This window comes from Prenolepis imparis, unplaced genomic scaffold, assembly GCF_030444845.1.
Source record: "Prenolepis imparis isolate NDT839.2.m4 unplaced genomic scaffold, iyPreImpa1.0 SCAF_3, whole genome shotgun sequence".
Classification (NCBI taxonomy): Eukaryota; Metazoa; Arthropoda; class Insecta; order Hymenoptera; family Formicidae; genus Prenolepis; species Prenolepis imparis.
The window spans coordinates 7,210,101-7,231,908 of NW_028141161.1; the positions used below are offsets into that span (position 1 = coordinate 7,210,101).

The following is a 21,808-nucleotide window of genomic DNA, read 5'->3' on the forward strand; positions in this document are numbered from 1 at the left end:
ATTGTAAGATATTGATAGATGAATAAATAAATCAAACTGCAAAATCAAAGCAAGTAAAAATAATTACTACAGATATGTACATATGTATATATATAACAATGTTATAACAAATCATTTGCCTAATAAAAAATAAATTTTTATCTCAGCATAATTGTACAATTGATGATATATAGATATTCATTTGGACATTCAAATTCTTGCATTCTTTTAAATGCAACAAAATATGATAAACATTATTCTATTTTGTTGCATTTAAATTGTTAACCAATTCATCGAAAAAGTTTATCAAATTTTATCTTTCTTCTTATTTTTATCCGATACTGTGTATTTATCATAACTTTTTGTTGGATCGAAAGGTTCCCATCTACTCGCTGGAAAAATATGTTTATTTCTCTCGTACCATGATCTGAAAAATATAAAAAAAGTTATAGTAAACGATATGTAAAAGAAGATAAAAACAGTCATACAATTAGACTAATCTTTTAATGATAAATACCTAAGTAATACTTTTCCAGCATGTGATTCCTCGGTTTCAACAGAAGCGTCATGCATAACTCGAATATCATCATGAACGTCAAATGTGAATAAAGGTCCACTCTTTCCTCGTGCCTATAATCATATTATATAAATTTGAATAAGATGTATTTTATTTTTTTTATAATGTTTTATGAATTTATATATGTCTAAATATATCCTCTTACCTTAGTTACAATGAAATCGTAAAATGTGTAATGATGTGGCAAAATAAGATCTTCTTTAACATACATTAATTGATCTGCCATCACTGTTTTAAGTTCGCTAAATTCACGCCTCAAGACTTCCAAACACCTCTGAAGAAGTTGATAAATAGAATTACCTGTATAAAGAAAAAAAATTTTATTTGCAATAGAACTGATTATATATAATATCGATATATTTCAAGAATGATGAAAAAAAACTATCTGAATACAGACTAAAAATAAACATACATTGTTATCAATGGCAGTACTTTATAACAATTTATAGTTACTTTTCCTTTTATGTGTATATATATGTATATATTTTTTAAATATAGATTATAATTATTAAAATGTTTACCTTTTTTCATTATAACACTTCGACGATGACCAGATCCATCCCAATAACTGAATGTGATTTCAATTTCTTCCTCTTTTAGTACATTCTGTTTTGTAGCCCATTCTTGTCTCAATTCTTCTCTAAGTTTATTTTCTTCCTCTTCTCTTTCTCTATCTGGTAAGAAACTTGTATCCACATCTGGGTTTTTCTTGATCTTTTTAATGATAGGCTCGTTACATTGCACATTTTCTGATTTCGCAGATTTTTCTGTGCTGTCGTCGTCCGAGATTTCAGCTTCTTCTTCGTCTAAGTTAAAGGATAAAGATTGAATCTGTCTCTTCTGTTTATTCTTTTCTGCTTGTTTTGCCGCCAGCGCTCTTTCCTTTTCCTGTTCTTTTTCTCGTTCTTTTTGAGCAAGTTTTCTTTCGCGTTCTTTCACTATATTTTCCTGCTTGGCTTTCATCTCGTTCAATGTAACTAATCCAATTGTGGAAGTCTTCAATTGTTGCTCAACAGCATTGTAATGAGTCGCAAACTTGTTCTCTATATTATGAATCTTTAAGTCATCTTCAATTTTCTTCTTTCGTAGTTCTATTTCTTGCTGAGCAATTTCTCTCTTCTTCATTAACTGCATAGCTCGGCCAGCTTCGCTGGCTGCTCCTTTGTAATGCGCCATATTTTACAGGAATGATCAAACTTGAATGTACCGTTTACAATAAATGAATGAGTCTCTCTTGATGTCTCGGCAAAATTTTTAACGGATAGAAATCCTAAAAAAAATATAAACAGCAGTTAAAACGTGTAACATTTTTTAAAGTTTAATACAAATTATAAATAATAAGTAGACACACACACACACACAGTTTGCATAAGAATAATCTATGTTAATCTATTAAAGCTTCAATTTTAACATATACGATGGACACAATAATAAAATTATATTATTATAACCTTAGAATTTAGGTGAGAATTTTTTCATATGTAAGAAATCCGATCACTTTTATAAAAAAAAAAAATCTAAATTTCTTTATAGTATACATCATATTAGCAGCATAATTTTTCAAATATTCAAGGCATTTTTGAGATTTAAATAAACAATAAACTATCCATTCACACATTAATGAAATATCCTTACTTGTATTTTTATAAGTTCTATAAGTTCATTAATATTGTGGAGTTGTGCACAGTGAAATATTAATTAATTGCAAAAAGAAGAATTGCAGAAAATCTCGAGAAATCTCTTTCTCGTTTGTTTTCGAAATAATTAAAATAATAAGCAATCAAAACATTAGGTGCATTCACTATCATCACAGTTCGGATTGTTTGTGGTATATATTTCTAAATCTATCCAAACTTACTGAAAGTAAGTCCACCAATCACAAATAACCACTCACGAGTAGCCCAATGAGCGATGTTGAAATACTGAATGCTCATTAGTCAATTTGACAAACGTCACAAGTTATGGAATAGTCGAGATGTTGAACTCACTCAGTATATTTTAGTTTGTTGTCACATTTCAAAAAGTCCATCTCGTAATCAAGGGATTCGAAGAGGAAATTAAAAAAAGATGCGATTTAAAATTAAGGAAATTAAATATTTTTCTTCATCTTTCTATTTTTTTCTTAAACCATATATACGCAACATTAAATTAATATTAATACATAAAAATATTTTTATTAATATTAATATATTAATATTAATATTATATATATTTATTATATATTATATATTTTATATATTTATTATATTTATTATATATTTATTATATATTTATTATATTAAAATTATATATTTATTATATATTTATTATATTAAAATTATATATTTATTATACCGGGTGTCCCATTTTAAAGGACCCACTCAAATATCTCAGAAACACTGCGTTAAATCAAAAAATGTTTCCTACAAAAGTTGTAGGGTTTCGAGGGGGACATAACATAGTAATATTCATATGACCTTGGGCGGCGTCTCCAAGGTCAAGTGAAGGTGAGAATAAATTTTTTAAATGGAAACCCATATTTTTTATTATAACATCTTTTTCTACTAATTAATTTGAACAACTTTTATCTGAAGCATTTTTTTATTTTCTTCAAAATTCATTCTCACCTTCACTTAAGGTTAACCTTCACTAACCTTGGAGACGCCGCCCAAGGTCAAATGAATATTACTATGTTATGTCCCCCTCGAAACCCTACAACTTTTGTAGGAAACATTTTTCGATTTAACGCAGTGTTTCTGACAATAAGATATTTGAGTGGGTCCTTTAAAATGGGACACCTGGTATATTATACATATATATATATATATATATAATATATATTATAATATTTTATATATATATAATATAATATTTCTTTGTTCATATGAGATAAATGCATTAGAGGTGAAAAAATATTTGAATAAAACACCTCTATAGAAAGATAAGGCATTATTTCGAATAGTCTCGACTCACAAAAATATCTAGACCGGATACTTTCTACCGAAAAGTGACCTCGTATAATAAACAGGAATAATACATTAATTATTTGATATCTATACAAGGCATCTTCTCGAGAAACAGAGTTTATCTTATCTTTCTCATCCAATTTATCTTATCTTTCTCGATCCACTTGATTGAAATAAAAAAGCTTGTCAAAGCTCCACAACATCTCCTTTCTGCAGTCTCATTCTTTTTATTGCTATCTGATTTAGAGGTAAGCGAACAGCTCCAAAAATCTTTATTTTTTTTGCCTATTGGCAGACTTACGGTGCTAAAAAAAGTGTTGAAAATTCATTAATTTTTTTATGACAAAGGCGCGCAAACGAAATAATCATTTATATTCGAAATAATATATATTATTCTATTACGTCACTTTTTTCTCGTGATATATCACATTTAATGCCCCGGTGTAGAGATCTCGACATATAGATGACAATATGTTAAAGTCGCAGGTTTTAAATGCATTCGGGTCAATCGCTGTCGCGAACTGCAAGCGATCGTATTTTTCGTACGTGGCGAAATTTAATCGCAAAGCAAATTTTATAGGAGCCGCAAGAAGGTGGCGAGTCAGGAATTTAGGCGGTGAACGAAATCTGTAAGATATGAATCTGAAATTAAATGAGAAACAAGTGATCTGACCCGTACAGCGTACAAGTTTGCAGCAACATTGCAATGTTGCAGAAATATTGTATAGACATGAATTTCCATTATAGTTTAAACAATGTGTAACATTTCAAAAATATTGTGAAAATAATGTGTCTTGTTAGGAAAGTGTGTGCGTATATATGTATTGCTTAAAATAATACAGTGTTTATTATAACAAGGATTACTTTATGCGTTATCACTTTATGCGTTATCACTTTATGCGTTATTACATACAAGTTGACATATTAGTCTTAACATATTAGGTAATCACTTTCTATAAATTAATGACGTACTGTTGTCGAAACACATTTCAACTCTAACGAGAATTCAAACGCCATAAATAGAAAAAAAAATTTTATTTTGCCACTTATGTGACTTATTACGTCACGAATAAGAACATTTTTTGCATATATATTATATATATATCTTTTTGTTTTCTTTTTTAGTCTGAAACAAGCATATTCAACAATGAGCGACGATATTACTTTGTTTACGTTACCCAACAATCAGCCTGTTGTAGCATTAGAATGTGAAACTGCATTCAAAGCTTTGACACAAAGGGAGAAACTGTATGCTCATTATCTGAGTCAAGCAGCATGGAACGGAGGATTAATAGTATTGATACAAACATCGCCGGAGTCTCCATTAATATTTGCATTGTTACATCAAATTTATCTCACAGAATCTATAGATGAATTGAAAAATGCTGCCACACGTGCCAATGTTACGGAAGATGATTTTACGGTAAGAAGAATTTTGTTTCTTTCTAGCATATTTCTTTTATGCTATCTCTTTTTATGCTTTCTCTTTTTTTGTAGATTATTAAATGTAATATGTGAAATATAAAACACTCTTTTTTTTTTTAGGCTTTTCTAGTTTACAGTTGCGGAGTATTTGCCAATGCAGGAAATTACAAAGCTATGGGCGACACCAAAATTATCCCTAATCTTCCCAAAAATGTCTTCGAGACAATAGTGAAAGTTTCAAAGGCCTGTAAAGATAATCCTACAGAGGTACACAATATTTGGGATAATATATCAAACGCGCTGTATTCCTTAGATGGCAATTTAAAGTCGCTGGGATTAAATGACAAAGGTATCACAACTTATTTCTCTGCAAACTGTACTAAAGAGGACGCGAATAGGGTCAACGCATTTATGGAACATAAGGGACTAGAATCTTACAATGCAAGGTGCTTCAAGACGACAGTGCAAGATCCTACAGTTAACGATAAACTCATCGATGTATACGAAATCAAACTGGCATCTGTAGAGACTTCGGACGCTCCTAAAATAACGCTATCCGAGGAAACATACGGGAATGCTAGGTTTAAGATTACAAGAGGAGATTACAGTAAACTTTTGGTTCCTGTTGTGGAAAATCTTAGGAAAGCTAAGGAACATGCGTCCAATCAGACCGAAAAGAATATGGTGGGAAGGTATATTGAACATTTTAGAACAGGATCTTTGAATGAGCATAAGGATGGTTCTCGTCTTTGGATAAAGGATAAAGGACCGGCTATCGAGACCTACATCGGCTTCATCGAGACGTACAGAGATCCGGCGGGTCAACGAGGAGAGTTTGAGGGTTTTGTGGCGATGGTGAATAGAGAAATGTCCGCGAAATTCGCTACATTGGTCGACAGAGCTGAAGAATTGATTCCCAAGTTACCATGGAACAGCGATTTTGAGAAAGACACGTTCTTGAGGCCGGACTTCACCTCCCTGGACGTTCTTACGTTCGCCGGTTCTTGTATTCCATCGGGAATTAATATCCCGAATTACGACGAAATCAGGCAATTGGAAGGTTTCAAGAATGTATCTCTAGGGAACGTTTTACCCGCGCATATGAAAGACATCAGCGTAATTCCGTTTCTCTCGGAAACCGACCAGACATTGATGCAAAAGTACAGGGTAACCAGCTTCGAGGTGCAAGTTGGTCTACACGAGCTTCTCGGCCACGGTACGGGGAAATATTTCAAGAAGACGGGGCCGGATAGCTTCAACTTCGATCGCGACAGTGTGAAGAATCCTTTAAACGGATCTAAGATAGACAAGTACTTCCTGAAGGGAGAGACTTACGACTCCAAATTCGGTGCTATGGGATCCTCGTACGAAGAATGCAGGGCAGAGGCGGTCGGTCTTTACTTGAGCTTGGAGAAGGAAGTGTTGAGTATATTCGGTTACGAAGGATCTGCAGCGGACGACATAGTCTACGTCAACTGGCTGTCTCTATTGTGGGCTGGTGTCGCCAAAGCCGCAGAGATGTATCAACCAGCCACTGGGACGTGGTTACAAGCTCATGCTCAGGCACGTTACGTTTTGCTCAGAGTATGCCTGGAAGCGGGACAGGATTTCGTCAACATTGTCGAAACCGAAGAGGGAAAAGATCTTCTCATGACTGTGAATCGAGAGAAGATCTTCACGGTTGGTAAAAAGGCCATCGGAGATTTTCTCCTAAAATTGCAAGTTTATAAGAGTATGGGAGATATCGAGTCAGCCAAGAAAATGTATGACAGATATAGCAAAGTGCCTGAAAGTGGAACACATCCGTGGGGTCGCTGGAGAAATATAATCCTGTCTCGCAAAGAGCCAAGGAAGATCTTTGTTCAATCGAATACATTTATTGACGGTGCGTATTAAAATAGAAAATTAAAAACTACTAAATTTAAAAATTAGGACATGTTTTCGCATGGCTTTAGATAATGTTCTTCAAATATATGTGTCATCCAAGTTATATATACTTTCTGTGATTTTTATGAATAAATTTCTCTTTTTAATTCCAATTTTTTTACTTGTTTCAGGCTTCGACTCTAATAATGTGGTACTGAAGAATTACGAATCCTCATTTACAGGATTTATTCAATCGTGGATAGAAAGATTTCCAAATTTGGACACGTCTCAGACACTGATAGAGCTTTGGAACAAAGATAAACATCATTTTGTATCAACAAATAATTAATCAACATTTGTGTCTGTGGATGCAATTGTTGAAATTTTTAAAATTCCGTATAGCTTTTTCATATTTAGTTATTCGTATGAAGCTAGGACGTATATTATTTAAAAATAATAAGTTTTGCAATATTTTATTTCTATGAATTAACAATAGTTGATTTAACTTTGAAATTGAATATGTACATATGGTGTATGCAACAGTAGCTATATTCACACGCGAATAATTACAAACATTTTATGGACAAAATAATATATATCTAGCTTGATATATTATATATTAGTAATATGATATTAAATATGTCTTTGATATACTAATAAGTTTTATATATTTTTCTAACATGTGAAATTTGTACACACAAAATTTAAATGAGTAATTATATTTGGATAGCTAATATATTTAGCGCTAAATGTGTGTTGAGAAAAAATGCATTTAAAAGTAAAAATATTCCGAGCTTGTACGAAACATATATTGTAATAAAAAATATACATACAATTATCTATTAAACAAGTACAAGTTAAAATATTGGTAAATCTATATACGCATTTTGTATACAAATTAGCATATAAAATATCAAAATTTATTCATAAAAAAACATTAAAATTTTATTTAAATTCGATGATGAGAATCTAAATTAGAATCTAAATTTTGCACCTTTTTTACTTCATTAATATTATATATAATATATATAATATATTATATATAATAATATAATATAATATTAATATTATATATAATTATTATATATTAATAATATATATTATTATATAATAATATATATATCAATTATTAATATTAATATATAATAATAATATAATTATAATAATATAATTTTTACTTTTTTTCTATTTAAACAGTGAGAAGAAAGAATCTCAAACGTTATTGGTCAATTTATTTATTGCGCGCATGCGCATTTTATTTTGTCCAATATAATTAAATAGAGCATAGAGAGTTGCGTTACTATATTAAGTGTTATGTCTATGGTTTGTACTTTGTGCCGAGTTTTGGCGGGAAGAGTGGCACAAAAATGGCAAATACTGCGTGCGAAATGGAAAGGAAGGATTCTCTGCGGAATTTGTTCCAAGATTTGGGCTGTAAAGTCGAAAATGATGCCATTCTCGATAAATGTAAGCATTCCTCTTCGAAATCCTATATAATATTCATAAAGATATCGAAAGTTTTTTCCTCTAAAATTACGATGCCGCTCGCTTTAACGTTGATTTAATTACGAACGTAAAATTCGTTGAAAATTACATTTTAGAACTTTAAAATTATGTCCTTGAACGATTAAACAAACATATATATTTGCTGAAACAATCATTTTATATAATAGAAAAAGATATAAATCTCTTTGTTCTTGTATAACCTTACTTTTAAAATTGGCCAAATCTTAGCCATTTACAACAATTTAACGGATTTAAAAAAAAGAGAAGTTTAATTTTGACCTTGTTTTTTGTTTAATTTTACTTTTGCAAATACATGAAAAGAAATGATAAGAATTAAATCAAAATTGAACTTAGACGATGTTAATGAAGCTTGAAATCAAGTAAAATAATGTTACTTTGTGTGTTGACTGTATTTTATATATCAAAAATATTTGCAATTTTGTTTTCTAATATCTTAATTGAAAAGCAAATTATAATGAATTAAGATCATCAATTTAGAATTAATGATCATGATTATGATACAGGTTTTGAACTTTGCGAATCTTACAATGTCGACGTTGAGAAGCTTACGGAATTATGGCTTACTTTTTGTGTCAACAACAACAGCGACATTGATCCTACCCTTGGCACCCTCGTTAAAATGGAAAATGCAATCTTGAAGAAGGATTACAAATCGCATGATTTAATCACGGAAGATAATGGGAATGAAATACAAAGTACAACGGATAAACAAGAATTTAACATCAAGAGAGATACGTATCCTTTAATATCTTATATAAAATTTGTCTTTATTTTGACATGTGGACAAATATTAAAATATAGTTCGAGCTTCTTTGACATATTGCACCTTACATATGAACATTATAGTGAAAACGATATGCTTAGCATGTATGGCTGTGCTGAAACCAGACCACCAAAGGTGAGTTTTTATCTTTATTGACTTATATAAAAGATACTAATATATCTTTAAGATTCTTTAATTACAAAATTATGAAAAAATGTGACTATTTCTATAAATTTCATTTAGAATTAATGTATATAACACACAGTTAATTTGCCTTTAAAATATAATTTGTTTGCAAACGTGGCAAATATTCGAATATTCTTATTCAGTTATTTCGTTCAATTAGTCTACTTTAACTTAGAATTAATATATATGTATAGAGCTCATAGTCAATTTGATTTTAAAATATAATTTGCTTGCAAACGTGGCAAATATTCGAATGTTCTTATTCAACTATTTCATTCAATTAGTCTATAAATTTCATTTAAAAATAATATGCATAGCACATTGTCAATTTGTTTTTAAAATATAATTTGTTCTTGCAAACTTGGCTAAATATTCGAATATTCTTAAAACTTTAATTTGAACAAATGTTAATTCTCGAAACACTAATCGAAATTGTAGAAATTGTCTTAATGTTTGTACTTTATAACAATGCTATATAATATTCCTGGAAGCAATTTCTGAAGGATTCCTCGAAGAGATTCCTTCGTAAGCACGAACGATTTTCTTTTATACTAAGAAACCTATTAACTTGATTTATGCCACTCTGCCAACATTGTCTCGCATTCTTCGCAGTCGATTTATAATAGGTATCTCTTGCTTGCGCTTTTCGCTACATTCTTTTCCCTGCTTTCTTTCTTTTCATATGTACGCACGAATTTTTACGCCGCTCCAAAAGTTCCTTTATCTAACAATAAGTATGAGATTTTTTCGAAACGCGTCACCCGTCGACAGGTAAAAAAAAATCCTTCGATAGGCATAAAAGAGACGTTAAAGGACCTCTCGCGTGTATAAAGTATACATACACATGCATAAATTCCCCACTACAAAGATCATCCGGATTCTCCCGCCTCTCCCCTCCACGAAGACTATTCCGTCGAGCCGGAGTGGGGGAAAGGGGGAAGGGGCAACAAGCCATTTCTATTGGCGGAAAGAGAGAGAGAGAGAAAGAGGGGATCGGTCGGTCGGTCTTTCTCCCTCCCTCCCTGTCCCGAGATTCGAGATCCGAGCAGATTTCTTTCGAAGGGCACGATTTCAGTTTTCAAGGACTCCCCAGTGTATCGTCGTCGGTTCGTCGTTGGTCTGTCTTTCTCTCTCGGACGCGGATTCACGCTTTGCACGATCGCGCCTAGTTTTTCCGCTCGTCGAGTTAATATACTTTTTTTCTCGCAGTCACACGATATCGTTACGGATTTCCTGCTTTAAACACGGCTCGGCGATCCCCATGGCGTCGCCGATGCGACGCCACCATCTCGGCGTCTGACAGCGCGTCTTCTCGGCGAGCGAGAAATTCCCTCTCGAGTCGAATCGCTGATCCTCGAAACCAGTCGAAATCGCGTGAAATCCGTCGTCGACGAGAGCGCAATCTCGATCGCCATGTGTTATATGTACATATATGTATATGCGTGTGTGGGTGTGCGTGTGTATAGTTTGTAAAAAGTTACGTATCGGCGACACATCGGTTACGTGATGATGCTCCGGCGGCGGCCATGATGGATTTCGGCGTGAATGAAGAGCGAAGAAGAGGCTCGCGATTACAGTCGCATGCGGATTATTATTATTATTATCATTATCGTTCGCGCGGCGATTTGACGTTTGACGTTTGAGTTTGACAGTTCATCGACGCGCGGGAGCAGAAATCGCGATCGAGCTTCGCCGATCTTCGCCCTCTTCGCGTGACATCATCGCCGCGCGGATCGCGCAGGCGCGCGCGCATGCGCGTTCCGCGGAAAAGAAGCGCGGAGACACCGAGTGCGTCGACCGTTTGGTTCGGTGGATTCCTGTTGATCGCGCGTTGCCCGCCTGTTGCTACAACCTGTTGCTCCGAACGACGCGGCGTGATTCTCTTATATATTTCCTCCGATATTGTAAGATAAATCCTACGACTGTGGATTCTCTTCTCGAAGGGACGCGATTGCCTTAGATAATTTTCGTTAACTGTGCGGGAGGAGAAAGGTCAGTGTAAACACGGAAAAAATTTAAATTTTTTTAACCGTCGTTAAAGATTGACGTTTATTGTGTTTTCAATCAGGGTGTCTACTTTCTGGAAAAATCTGGGGATTGTTGCGAGATTTTTTTTTACCTTGAAAAATCCGGCAATTCTCTGGAATTTTATTGAAACTCCAATTTTTGCAAAAATTGTGTCTAATTATTTTAATCAGCTGATTTGTCAAGTTAGCAATCGCTTTCTTTGTAATCGTGAATAAATAGAAAATATTAGAAAGCTCATAAATAATAAAAACAATAAAAAAAACTTAAGTATTTGAAAAAAAACTGTATCTACAAATTTTCTTATTTTACTTGGATTTTTAAACGAAAGATCAAGGAAATTTTTTACAAAATTTGAGTAGACACCCTGTTAATTTTTATCATACATTATCATACATTTTCTTTAACGATGCAAAAATTTGAATCGCCATTTCTGGACACTATTCCTTTTTAAAAAGTCAGAATTTTTTTTATTTCATTTGTAAAATTCATAGAAAATTTTCTTTTGTTCTAATTTTTTAAGATTGACGATATACTTAATGATTAATGAACTTAATGATATTTCTCTATCTTAATTATCGTCTTTAAAATTTTAATAGAAGGAAAAAAAAACAATTTTTGTAATTGGTTTTAAGGAATGCGGCGTCGAAGGATTTTCAGCGTCAGATTTCCCAGCGAATCTTTCACCGAGGGCTTTCGTTCGTCAAACTTTCTCCTCGAGGATCGTCGACAAGTAGCTGTTCCCGCCGATCGAATAATTTACATCTAAGCGAATATCGCATTCGAGCAACGGGTTCCTCATGTATGTAGTATCTCTTTCTCTCTCTCTCTACCAATTAAGCACAATTGAGCAACAACTGTTCCAATCTCTTCCCTACAGCCCGCACGGCTTTCGATCCGTTTCTTTCATCTCTATCCTTTGCACCGCGTGACTCAGCTGATCGAGACAGATCAATATTCGTCGAAACGCGCGAATAATCGATCGGTTGGATCGTTCCAGTATAAAACTGTTCAAAATTTATAACGCACTTTTTCAAACGAGAACAACAGTCGAGGATAATCAGGACAAAAATATTGAAGCGAAGAGAGAGAGAGAGAGAGAGAGAGAGAGAGAGAGAGAGAGAGAGAGAGAGAGAGAGAGAGAGAGAGAGAGAGAGAGAGAGAGAGAGAGAGAGAGAGAGAGAGAGAAGTTGAGACACTTTTGGTCTCGTAAGTAACTTTTAAGGATTTGTTTCGATACACAAAATATCACGGATGTTTTTATTTTTTTCAAATTTTTTTTTCCAGCAACTTATTAAGTCGATTTTTCCTTAACAAAGGTGTTAAGTTTTCAAGTTAATTCGGAGGAATTCAATTTTAAAGGTGCAAATGTAAAATGTAAACTTTTATTTCTTACCTAGATTTGAGTGCTGATAAGCGAGAGAATTTTAATATAGCTTTTTTTAGTAAATATATATTACATTTAAAACATTTAAAAATTTTGTAATAATTTATATATATTGAAACAAATCTGTAGAGGGGTTACTTATTATAGAAAGTGTCTCTTTGCTTCTATAGCGATTATACATTCCGAGATTAACATTACGTCGCTTTGTTAGTCTAAATTATCGCGTTAGGAAAAAATCTCAAGAAATAAGTGTATTTTCTGTATCTTCTCATCGCGTGATAGCTTGATAAAAACGGATAGTTTGAAAAAGGTTTAGCTAATGCTAATGCTAATGATAATATTTACGGAGATAAATAGTAATCTATACAACGATAAATAGTTTAGTCAACGAGAGACATACTTAAGACGAGATATGAAAATTGGTTTCTCAAAAGTAGAAATTTTATTTTAATTTAAAATAATTTAATTTAATTAAATTTGATATTATATTTTAATTAATTAAAATAGTTTTATGTTATTAATATTTAACCAAAATATTTTCTTAATATTTTAAATTTTATTTTACGTATTTAATTCGTTTTTAAACGAGGAATCGCTCTCTCTCTTTTTTATTGTACTATTTATTAGACATCCTTTATATTTGATCAAAAAATCAAAATATTTGTGCCGACAGGCATGAAAATATTTCTTTACCAGAAGCCAAAAAATTCGTTTCGCTAATGCTCGGGTACGAAACCTTCGCGGTTCGTCGCTCACTCGACGAGGGAGAGAGAGAAAGAAAAACAACAAAGAGCGTGAGAAGGATACATAGGACATGTTACGTGTACGAAGGAAGGAACGTTACTCTCGTAACATAAAGCCCGTATTACACTACGAGTTGCGGATTTGCTTTGGATTTTTTCCCGAAAACAAATTTTATTTTACTTAAAATAATTAATATTAAATAATATATAATAATTAATATTTAATAATATTAAATAATATATAATATTTTATTTTCTTACGTAATTATTTATTAAAATATTTATTATATTAAATATATATTTAATATATTTTTAATACTAGTAATATATTTCAATACATTAAAATTTTTAATAAATCATTTTATTTTATCTATTCAATGATTGTCCTATGATTTACCGGACGCCTTTCGTACTTCTGATGAAAAAATTAAAATGTCTCTGCCGACAGGCGTTAAATTATTTCTCTGCCAAAAAGAAATTCTCGTTTAGCGACCCGAAGTGTAATACGGCCTTTAACAGCCTTCGCAGGCGATTGTGAAGCGTTTCGAAACCAAGAACGAATCGCTCTCGACTTGGATCGAGCGGATCGGACGGCATCGAACGCGAACGAGCGGGACTGTCTCTGAACTTGATTGAAACAATGCGTAATAAAAGCGGGCGTTAAGAGAGAGAGAGAGAGAGAGAGAGAGTGGACAGGTTAATCGCAGTTAACCTTTCTATAACTAGCAATGGTGATCGCGTCGTCGTCGTTTCCTCCTTACTGTATTCGCGTGCACTCAAAGCGATTTTGCGTTTGCGAGAGCCACGAGTCACCCCCTGAAGGAAGAGAGAGACCACAAGCCGGGGACGAAGTTTCCTCCTTCCCGAATTTGCCAAATGAGTGGCGGTCTAGTGCACGGTCGATATTAAAGTTGTGACTAGATCCACACTCATTAAGCACGTTCGAGCATCGCAGCCAAGCTCATAAAAGAAGGAAAAAAAATAGACCAAGCGCCGAGCGACAACCATCTTTCGATTCGAAACACAAACGCGTTATTTAATATTTAATTCTTTATAATCGAAAATTAATTATTTATAAGTAATGCGTTCTTTGTAGATTGAATATCTTTAAGAGTCTCTAAGATCTCTTTAAAAATGAAATTCGAAACTATAGAACTGCGAGATTATTGAAGTAAAATGTTCGGCGACCAGTTAGGTAGATGAAGGAAGAAAGTAATTCCATAGACGAGTACGAATTTGGTGCACGTGTATCTTATCATTTCGTGACTAGATACATACTCGTCTATGGTAATCTGTCTTGATATCGGAAATATTTCCTTCGATTGTATGTGTGTGTATGTATGCATGTATGTATGCATGTATGTATGTATGTATATCATTAAGACATATATATATTATATATTTCGTAAAATTTATAAATGCTTTTGGAGTCTTATTGATAATGAAAGACCCCGTTATTTGGCTACAAATACTATGTTATATATATTCATATATGTCGTATATACATACAGAATTTATTATTTATTTATATCATTTGTAAAAAAAGAACTGAATCAGGAAACGTAATCCTTCAAATCTCTCTGTATTTTAAATATATTATATTTATATTAAAATCTTTTAAAATATTATAATTGTAAGTATATGTGGTAAAGACCAAAAAATCTTATCTCGTTAGATTCAATGTTTAGAAAAGAATATTGTGCATATTTACAATTTCGTTTTATTCGCAATGTTGTCAAATATAATAATTGAAAAGTTGATCTCCAATTCATTTTAAATTATACTTGTAAAAAATGTAAAATATATGTTATAAGAGCAAAGGTTTCTTTACAGTTGTGTATAATTTTTATTTTTAGAAATATAAGATGATTTAGAAAGAAGCTCTTCAATTAAATGCACGGTACATCTTATATTTCTAAAAATAAAAATTATACAGAACTGTAAAGAAAGCTTCGCTCTTATAATATATATTTTACATTTTTTACAAGTATAATTTAAGATGATTTGGAGATAAACTTTTCATATCAGATCTTGATGTGTAATCAGAAGATGGGTAATGCGTCTGTTTTTTTTTATCTCGTTGCAGCGCGCACGAAGTCCAGAAGTTGATACGTACACTCAGGCAGATAAAACGAAAGTTGCAGAAGGTTCATTTTCAGCCAGCTACACCGAAAACTCGTAAGCAAAAATTTTTTGAGCAGACTCAAGCCTATCATCATTAATGAATTGATATATATTAAATTAAATTAATTTGAGAAAAAATGAAAGACTTTTCAGCAAAATAAATCTCTCGGTAAATAAATAAAAATATATTTAATATATTTATTAATAAAAATATATTTATAAAATATATTTAAAAATATATTTATTTATATAGAATGTAAACAAAAGAGTTTTGACAATATTCTATTATATTCCTGAGACCAAACTAAACCGAAAAGTCTTATCATTTTTTTTGTTGAATTAATTTAATTAAATTAATAAACTAAAGAGATTCTCTTATATGTACAGGATATCTTATCTAATTTGAGCATCTTAAATATTTTACTTTTTTTAATATGAAAAAATATTCAAGGAAAACATATTTTTATTTGAGGGACAAATATAATAAACAAACAATTTTTCTAAAGGTTATTTTTCAAGATTTTAAGATTATCCATATTTTAAAATAGGATTTTTTAAAATAGGATTTAGTCTAATCCTTTCAATTTTTTCACTATATGTATTAGCATATGAGATTCTACATTCTCTCATATTTTATATTTCCAGAAAGATATGATTATTTGAATCATGACTATAATATTAAATAGTAAACACATTCGTTGTATCTTCAATATTGAACAGTTATATAAGCATTCCTTCTTACCATACCATAACATAAGTTGTAAACACAAGCTTCTGACTTTTATTTATTACAATCAATCAGGTTTAAAAATTTATTAAAATTTCATTTTATTTTTAAAATTTATTTCATTTTATTAAAATTTATTTATTTTGTGATTGTGAAAGATTGCGTCATTTCTGTGAAATAATGGTATTGTATAATCGAATAAAAAAAAAAAAAGTTGGACGAAGTTTATGTATCGGTTACCTGCAGAAAGATCCTATTGTATTGTATTGATTGTTTTATCATTTTCAGAAGCACACCGAATCAGCGTAATGCGACGGACAAAGAAAAGATCCTCCTCTCCACCGGCGAGACAGTCACATCGTGGAAGAGGACAGGAGATTACGAGGTCGAAGTCACAAAGTCCGACGAACCGCACGTTCCCAGCGACGCTAGGTACATGTACGAGATCCTGTCGAAGCAGGGACATCTTCTCACATCAGTATGTCGAAGTCTAGGCGCCAGGCTGTTCAAGACGTGGTCGGCGATAACCAGTAACACCGAACTACGTTACGTCAAAAACGTACGAAGCGTGAATCAGACGTACTTCCGGACGTTCGGTCGCGTCAACGCGAAGAAGGAGTCATCCGCAAGCACGGTGACCTTGGAAGGTTGCACGAGACGGAAGGGAGTTTCGATGGCCGACTCGATCGAATTGGACTTTCGCAATCTGAAGCAGTACTCTGTATTCTCCGGCCAGATTGTAGCCGTCGAGGCCATCAATCCAGTAGGCGATGCGTTGTACGTGAAGGAGATTTTCGCGAAGACGTATGCACCATCCGCAGCCGCGCCTAGACTCGAATCCAAGGTCAACGTCTTCGTCGCGGCGGGTCCATTTACCCCCCTCAATAACACGCTCTATCAACCGTTGTGGGATTTGATGGAGAAAATTGCGTCGGACGAGCCGCACGTTTTGATACTTGTCGGACCTTTCCTCGAATATACCCATCCCGAGGTACAAGATAATCTCATTAAGGATACGCATCAGGAATTCTTCGAGAAGATTCTTATAAGGATAATGGAGTCAACGAGGTTTGTAATGTTTTATAATTATATACGGATTGATTTGCAGAAAGATTATTTTTGTTTTTATTAATTAGATATGTATCTTGTTACAGGAAGAACACGCAAGTCGTGGTAGTAGCTTCTAATCGCGACGCACATCACGAACCTATATATCCAACTCCTCAGTATACTGTTTTTAATAAAAAGTTATTGCAAAATTATCGGAATTTAAAACTAATGCCGGATCCCTGTATATTGGATATCGCCGGCTTGAAGATCGGAGTCACGTCGGTCGATGTCATCAAACATATTGGAAAAGAAGAGATATCGTAAGTACTACAGAGTATAATTATTATAGAATGTAAGGCGAGACAACGAGATTGTAATGTTATTCTATATTTTTGGTATTATATTTATTATATCTATAATACATACTATTATATTTATAATATATACTTTGTATACGAGAAATATATTTTTAAAAAATATATAAAAATATAAAAAAAATATATTTGTATAATATATAAAATAATATATAATTCATATTAATTAAATAATATATAAAAATACGTGTATTATTTTCAGGAATATAACAGGTGACAGACTCGGTCGTCTGGCTGATCATGTGCTCGCTCAAACGTGTTTCTATCCCGTATATCCTCCGTCCGAGGACCTAAACGTGGACACGGATTTATGGGAAAAGTACGCATTCTTCGATCAGCAACCGCACGTGTTAATTTTACCGTCTGATATGCGATGTTACTGCAAAGTGATCAACGAGTGCGTGACTCTGAATCCGGAACGCACGCACAAGCACGCTTATGCCAGATTGAGCGTGAAACCATCCCTGGGCGACAGCAAATGGAGTTCCAGTAATATCTCGTGCGAGGTCGTCAGAGTTTCATAGCTTTAAGAATAAAAATGTATGTAATAACCAAACAATTTGAATATGTTTATATTTATATAGTGTTGAGAATATGTTTATACGGGTTGCTTATATAAATTTTTTTTTTATAAAATTCTCCCTTGCCCTTTTTTCTTTTAATATTTAATTATATATAATAATTATATAAAATATTTAATTATATGTATATGTTTTCTAAATCAATCAAATTTTTATATATAGATTCTTTGACTATTTTTAGATTATAATTTTTATATTTTATAATTTTAACAATATTAATAATTTTATATATTTTTAGATTTTTTAGATTAGAATTTTTTTATTATGAAAAAGTTAAATTAACAGGATTTTGTCAGCAATTTGGATTATTTTTAATGAAACTTGATTGTCTCGACTCCCTCCCTCCCTCCCTATAATTTAAGTCTCGTCCTTGAATTGTTGAAAGTATAAAAATTGTAAAGGCACTAGTTTATTTGTCATTGCGTTATTTTTGAACAGAATCGTTAGATCTCCGAGTGACCGATAGAGATCGTCGCTGTTCGACTCTTAATTCCCCTCGTGCACGTTCGATGGCGCCACCAGCTCGCCGCTGCTGCCCCCGCAAAGTTCCCCCGGAGTTTTCTACCGCTGGTGGTCCATAAATCGGCCATTACATCAACATTTTTGTCGTGCGACGAGCCAGGAAGCCACGAGCGATGGAAAAATCGCGATCGACCTGGTGAACCACATCCCTCTCTCCCCTCCCACCGCGGTAAGTAAGTAAACATACATAATCTCGCGCGCGCGTGGCCTCGAATCCTAGGATTCGATGCCGCTATGACAACTAGGCTATAACGTGGATTTTGCCAAATCCTCGACCGCCATCTTTGTTGCAAACTCGCTCGTATTCTACATACTGTATCTACTTGAGTGACTCTACTCGATACGTATACGTCGTTTTTTTTTTCCCCTCGCACTCGTCGTCTCCGTCTTTATCCCTTCCTCGCGTCGCGGAATAATCGTATATGTATCGCGGCGACCTTGATCCCTCGCTCCAATCGAGTCAAATCGTCGATTACTTGCTCATTGTCAGACCCGATCGAATCTCTCTCGCGAATGCCGTGCGAAATATTTTCGCGAATTACGATAAATTTTTTTCTCGACGGAGACTTTTTTTCCCTTCGCGTTTCTTTCCACGAGATGTGCAATTCTGAGGTTTCGACCTGTCGCGGATATATCTCTCCGAGATTTCCATAGTAACGGTGCATTACGAAACGATTACGTAGAGGCGTTACATGTGCAAGCGCATTCGGCGCTGGTACATAATCAGCTGGTACTACCAGCCTGACATTCGCGAAACTCTCGCGTCGTCGCGAATCCGGAGTTCGGATTCGAATCCCGGGTATCGACCGAAACTTTCCGCGCGAATATCTTCATTATCGATAGATTTTTTAAATATAATGTGATAATAAAAAAAAGCGATTTATAGTGAATCCTAATTTTTAACTCTTAATAATTTTTTTATTCGCTACATATTATACATATACATATATATATATTATATACACAGAGAGAATTTTATGAGAATTTCTCCGATTAATATTTATTACAATGAAAAATAATATCTATCACAATAAAATATAAAATATGTTTGATTAATTTTACTAAAAGTATAGTAAAATTTACTAAAAGTATGGTAAAATTAATCAAACATATTTTTAAAATTCTTTCCATACCATATTGTCCCACAATTACCATGATTTTCAGGGTAAATTCTAAGAAAAAATTCTCTCTGTGTATATTTATATATTTTATTTTATATATATTTAATACATATTTTATAATATATATATATATATATAATTATATATATAAAAATATATACATAAAATTTTATATATATATAAAATATAAAAAGAAAATATATAGGTATATTAAATATATAAAAAAAAATTATATACATGTATGTATATAAATAATGTAGCGATTAAAAAAATTAATAAATAAATAAGCGTATTTTCTTCTGAATAATTATTTTCATTATTAATTGAATGAATGTTTAAATGTGAAAATTCTAGGATAGGGGAAAGGAAATATGAATAAGGAATCAAATATACAAGTTTTTATAATATATGTACAGGGTAATCTTAATGTGGACCGCTTCAAGAGCATATTCTTCTCATCGAAATGAGTAAAAAAATTCATATAAACATATATTCGAAAATGTATCGTTTTTAGTCATGTCAAATTTTTCATTTTCACAAAATAAATATAACTGGCAATTTAGTTTTATGTTTGTTTGTTTATCAGAAGGACACTTACAATGTCATGGAAATTTGAAACTTTTAGTTTTTGCTGTTTTGTTTTATTGGAAATAAAATAACAATTATTTTAAATTGAAACTTAATAATGAAATTACAATAAATTGAAACTTAATAATGAAATTACAATAAATTGAAAGTACAAAGCGTATTATTGTATTTCCAACAATACAAAACAGTAGAAAATAAAGGTGAAATAAGATTATATTCCGCATAAAATCGCATAGAATCGCCTAGGTTGCAGCCTGACAATTAGCGAGATCATATATTAAATACATGTCTGTTATTTCTGCATTAGACAAGTTTTTTATTTTCACAAAATAAATACAACTGGCAATTTATAGTTTTATGTTTGTTTGTTTATCAAAAGGACACACTTACAATGTCATGGAAATCTAAAATTTTCAGTTTTTGCTGTTTTGTATTATTGGAAATAAAATAACACGCTTTGGAATTATTTTAAGTTATTTAAGTTTCAACTTAAACATGACTGTATAATGTGAAAAGGACAAATTTTTGGACATAGTTTATATATGAACTTTTTTGCTCATTTCAATAAGTAGAATGCTCCTATAAAGTAGCGGCCCACATGTTTGTATATTTAATATTAATTAATATTTTTAATAATTAAATTGTATTAATTATTAATAATTATAACATTAATAATTAAAATAATTATTCGACAAAAAATACGCTTATTATATAGAGACAATCGTGGTAGAATCGCATTAAGCTCTAATATATTCTAATCTTTAATTCTTACAATTAATAATTTTCTAAAATTATGTTTGATTTTAATTATTAAATTTATATTATTAAATTATATTAAATTATATAAAAAATTGCTTTTGTATTGAAAACGCTTCTCTAAAGAAGTAAATTTCACAATACGCATTTTTTTCATGCGGATTGACAATTAATCTCGTATTATAATCTCGCCATGCCGGATTTGACGCAACGAAATGAAACGCGAATGATCGGCCATAAGATTGTCCATGGCGTCGGAAGTTAAATTCACATGGAAATTGCATTACGGTTTCGCACAGTCCCCGTTTCGCAGACACGTGCGCCGAGAATCATTGTATATGCGAGAATGCGAGAAAGCGAGAGTGCTATATCGATCCGGCTCGCACTACAAGTCTACCTACCTACCTCAACCCTAGCATAGCGCGTATACATATATAGGATACATTGAACGATATGCCACTGGCAGCGACTCGGTTATTTATTTTTTGTTTTTTCGTCGATAAATTTCCGAAACAGAGTACTCTGCGTTGATACCACTGCTT

General features: G+C 32.4%; 4 protein-coding genes across 6 annotated transcripts in view; 3 read left to right on the forward strand and 1 right to left on the reverse strand.

The window, feature by feature from the left end:
• Positions 1-44: 44 nt before the first annotated feature.
• Positions 45-2,384, reverse strand: LOC145933873 (protein FAM50 homolog). The gene is made up of 5 exons (XM_083033884.1): positions 2,192-2,384; positions 1,078-1,826; positions 702-856; positions 497-609; positions 45-406 (listed from the first exon to the last, which is right to left on the reverse strand). Exons 2-5 carry the CDS (start codon positions 1,730-1,732, stop codon positions 286-288), a joined length of 1,044 nt encoding a protein of 347 aa, XP_082890010.1. The 5' UTR covers positions 1,733-1,826; positions 2,192-2,384; the 3' UTR covers positions 45-285.
• Positions 2,385-3,563: 1,179 nt separating this feature from the next.
• On the forward strand, positions 3,564-7,602 carry Dppiii (dipeptidyl peptidase 3). Of its 2 annotated transcripts, none has more exons than XM_083033609.1 (4): positions 3,564-3,749; positions 4,627-4,924; positions 5,047-6,811; positions 6,984-7,601. In XM_083033609.1, exons 2-4 carry the CDS (start codon positions 4,649-4,651, stop codon positions 7,139-7,141), a joined length of 2,199 nt encoding a protein of 732 aa, XP_082889735.1. In that variant the 5' UTR covers positions 3,564-3,749; positions 4,627-4,648; the 3' UTR covers positions 7,142-7,601. The 2 variants fall into 2 exon arrangements, with proteins under 2 accessions (XP_082889735.1, XP_082889734.1); XM_083033608.1 differs by lacking the exon at positions 3,564-3,749 and adding an exon at positions 3,973-4,130 and having other exon boundaries at positions 6,984-7,602.
• A 526-nt stretch (positions 7,603-8,128) lies between these two features.
• On the forward strand, positions 8,129-18,341 carry Dnapol-alpha73 (DNA polymerase alpha subunit B). Its single transcript, XM_083033833.1, has 7 exons — positions 8,129-8,259; positions 8,823-9,054; positions 9,166-9,217; positions 15,510-15,601; positions 16,563-17,342; positions 17,429-17,644; positions 17,901-18,341. Exons 1-7 carry the CDS (start codon positions 8,160-8,162, stop codon positions 18,220-18,222), a joined length of 1,794 nt encoding a protein of 597 aa, XP_082889959.1. The 5' UTR covers positions 8,129-8,159; the 3' UTR covers positions 18,223-18,341.
• Positions 18,342-18,836: 495 nt separating this feature from the next.
• Err (estrogen-related receptor) overlaps positions 18,837-21,808 on the forward strand; it is a 33,311-nt gene continuing 30,339 nt past the window's right edge. Inside the window, exon 1 of one of the 2 annotated variants that reach the window (XM_083033207.1) lies at positions 18,837-18,970. The gene's annotated coding sequence lies outside the window, so the exon portion shown is untranslated. Of the gene's footprint in view, positions 18,975-21,808 lie in introns of both variants that reach the window. The other variant, XM_083033208.1, reaches the window with a different exon arrangement.

Bases quoted from the DNA above. Each gene is read 5' to 3' on its own strand.
- Dppiii (XM_083033608.1), top strand. From the start codon at position 3,973: ATGTTAAAGTCGCAGGTTTTAAATGCATTCGGGTCAATCGCTGTCGCG. The intron at 4,131-4,626 runs GTAAGATATGAA...TTTCTTTTTTAG, and splicing joins TTAGGCGGTGAACGAAATCT to TCTGAAACAAGCATATTCAA. The intron at 4,925-5,046 runs GTAAGAAGAATT...TTTTTTTTTTAG, and splicing joins TTACGGAAGATGATTTTACG to GCTTTTCTAGTTTACAGTTG.
- LOC145933873 (XM_083033884.1), bottom strand. From the start codon at position 1,732: ATGGCGCATTACAAAGGAGCAGCCAGCGAAGCTGGCCGAGCTATGCAG. The intron at 857-1,077 runs GTAAACATTTTA...TTCTTTATACAG, and splicing joins AAGTGTTATAATGAAAAAAG to GTAATTCTATTTATCAACTT. The intron at 610-701 runs GTAAGAGGATAT...ATATGATTATAG, and splicing joins ACGATTTCATTGTAACTAAG to GCACGAGGAAAGAGTGGACC.
- Dnapol-alpha73 (XM_083033833.1), top strand. From the start codon at position 8,160: ATGGCAAATACTGCGTGCGAAATGGAAAGGAAGGATTCTCTGCGGAAT. The intron at 15,602-16,562 runs GTAAGCAAAAAT...TATCATTTTCAG, and splicing joins GCCAGCTACACCGAAAACTC to AAGCACACCGAATCAGCGTA. The intron at 17,343-17,428 runs GTTTGTAATGTT...ATCTTGTTACAG, and splicing joins AGGATAATGGAGTCAACGAG to GAAGAACACGCAAGTCGTGG.